We start from the raw sequence: 1675 nt of genomic DNA, 5'->3' as shown, positions 1-1675 counted from the left end.
CACCATGTCCCCTGGGTCTTTATTTCACAAGAACTACCATCAAGGTGGGTCTGCCTTTGCTAGTACTTGCAACTGATTTTTTTCCCTTTCCAACCAATTTTGAACTTTCTGCTAAATGTTCTCTTGGTGGTTATAGATCATCCTTCCAAGCCTGAAACACTTTAGGTTCTTGTTTTTGGCTCCAGCAAGACTCCCACTGGGTGACCTGCACACTTGACCAGCATAATCCAAGTGAGTATTCTCCAGCTGGGACTTCCAGAACCTTGGGGGGGGGGGGGGGGGGGCTGGACTATGGGCTAGAAAAGAAGGACAGGTCTATTTTTATTAACCTCTAGCTGAAATTTAGCATCTCCTCCAAGTGTGAGTATGAGCAAAACCCCCGCATGTGCCTGTCACTAACAGACCACAGCCATTTTCATATCCCGCCACAGAAATGTCAGGTACCGATTTCTGTTTGAACATGTCAGTACTTATTACAACTGCTGCTAGATGTTATTAAATATATTTAAAAGGACATGGGCATAGCATAATTTTTAACATTTTTACAAACACTGTATCATCCTATATATGCACACCCCACTGTAAACCCAGAGGCCCCTCCCTGCTCAGACAGTCCTGGGTCCCAGCAGCAGGGCCTGGCTTATGGACACGAAGCACTGTGCTGGGCAAGGAGCACAGCAGGGAAGGGAACAGGGAGGAGGGAAAAGGAGGAAGAAGCGGAGCAGCAGTAGGAGATTTTACCAAAACCCCAAGAAACCTACTCATAGCTGTGGAAAACTCAACCTTTATTGTTACCTGCCTAGTGCAGGGGATTAAAATTACACTGAGCTTGATCCATATATTAGTGTAAAAATCTGTGTCTCTTCCGCCAAAAATGTACAAACCCCAAGTGATCATAGAAAAACCAATGTGGCAGCTACGACAGAGATGCCTGACCCCAGGGCCATGGGCGTTTTCCCCTCTGTCCCCTAATTCCAATATTTATTCCACAGAAACGTCGGCTTAGAGGGGTTCTAGCTCTAACGGGCAGGAGAGGCGGGCGTGACTGGGCCGGGCAGGGTCACCCAGGCCCATTGTGTCTGCGGACGGGCGGGAGGGGAAGCCAAGCGGAGGACAATTCCTTTTGCGCCCTCCTCACCTCCCAGGTCCTCAGCCAGTGGGGTCCAGTGTGTGACGGAGAGAGAGGCTGTGGGCCACACCTTCCCTCCAAGAACCAGTGTTGTCCAGGGGCCCAGGGGCTCCAGAGGCCAAGTCCAGTGTCTGCCCTGTGTCTGCCAGGCCTCCCCAAGGGACGGCCAGAAGAGGCCTGAGAGGGTCTGGCCACAGGCCCGCTGGGTGGGCGGGGGGCTGCTAGGAGGGGAGCAGCGAGGGGTCACACTGCCTCTCAGAGGTAAAGGGCAGGGGGCGGGGGGCCATGGGCTCCTCTGGTTGGCGCCTGGCTCCCCTGAGCCCCCTGAGGGAGGCGGCTGGGCGTCAGGATTCAGACTGTGTTGAGTGCATCTTCTGCCAGGAACCGGTGCAGCTGGGAAAAGGGCGGCCGCTGCTCCGGCTCCCGGCTCCAGCACCGAAGCATCAGCTCATACACGCCCAGGGGGCAGGCAGGTGGCCGGGACAGGTACACCTACATTGTGGGAGCGGGTGGAGGAAGGCCAGGGACAGATGTGCCTTAGTTTCC

General features: G+C 54.3%; 1 protein-coding gene across 4 annotated transcripts in view; it reads right to left on the bottom strand.

Annotated features, from left to right (window-relative positions):
* Positions 1–768: 768 nt before the first annotated feature.
* DDR1 (discoidin domain receptor tyrosine kinase 1) overlaps positions 769–1675 on the bottom strand; it is a 16336-nt gene continuing 15429 nt past the window's right edge. For all 4 annotated transcript variants that reach the window (XM_005863268.2, XM_005863269.2, XM_014537265.1 and 1 more), the window contains one exon: positions 769–1621. In XM_005863268.2, coding sequence (XP_005863330.1) covers positions 1481–1621 — 141 coding nt within the window. In that variant the 3' untranslated portion in view covers positions 769–1480. The remainder of the gene's footprint in view (positions 1622–1675) is intronic.

This window comes from Myotis brandtii, unplaced genomic scaffold (assembly GCF_000412655.1).
Source record: "Myotis brandtii unplaced genomic scaffold, ASM41265v1 scaffold1750, whole genome shotgun sequence".
In the NCBI taxonomy this organism is placed as follows: domain Eukaryota; kingdom Metazoa; phylum Chordata; class Mammalia; order Chiroptera; family Vespertilionidae; genus Myotis; species Myotis brandtii.
Note: the sequence above shows the minus strand (reverse complement) of the source record. Positions and strands in the feature narration are given on the sequence as shown.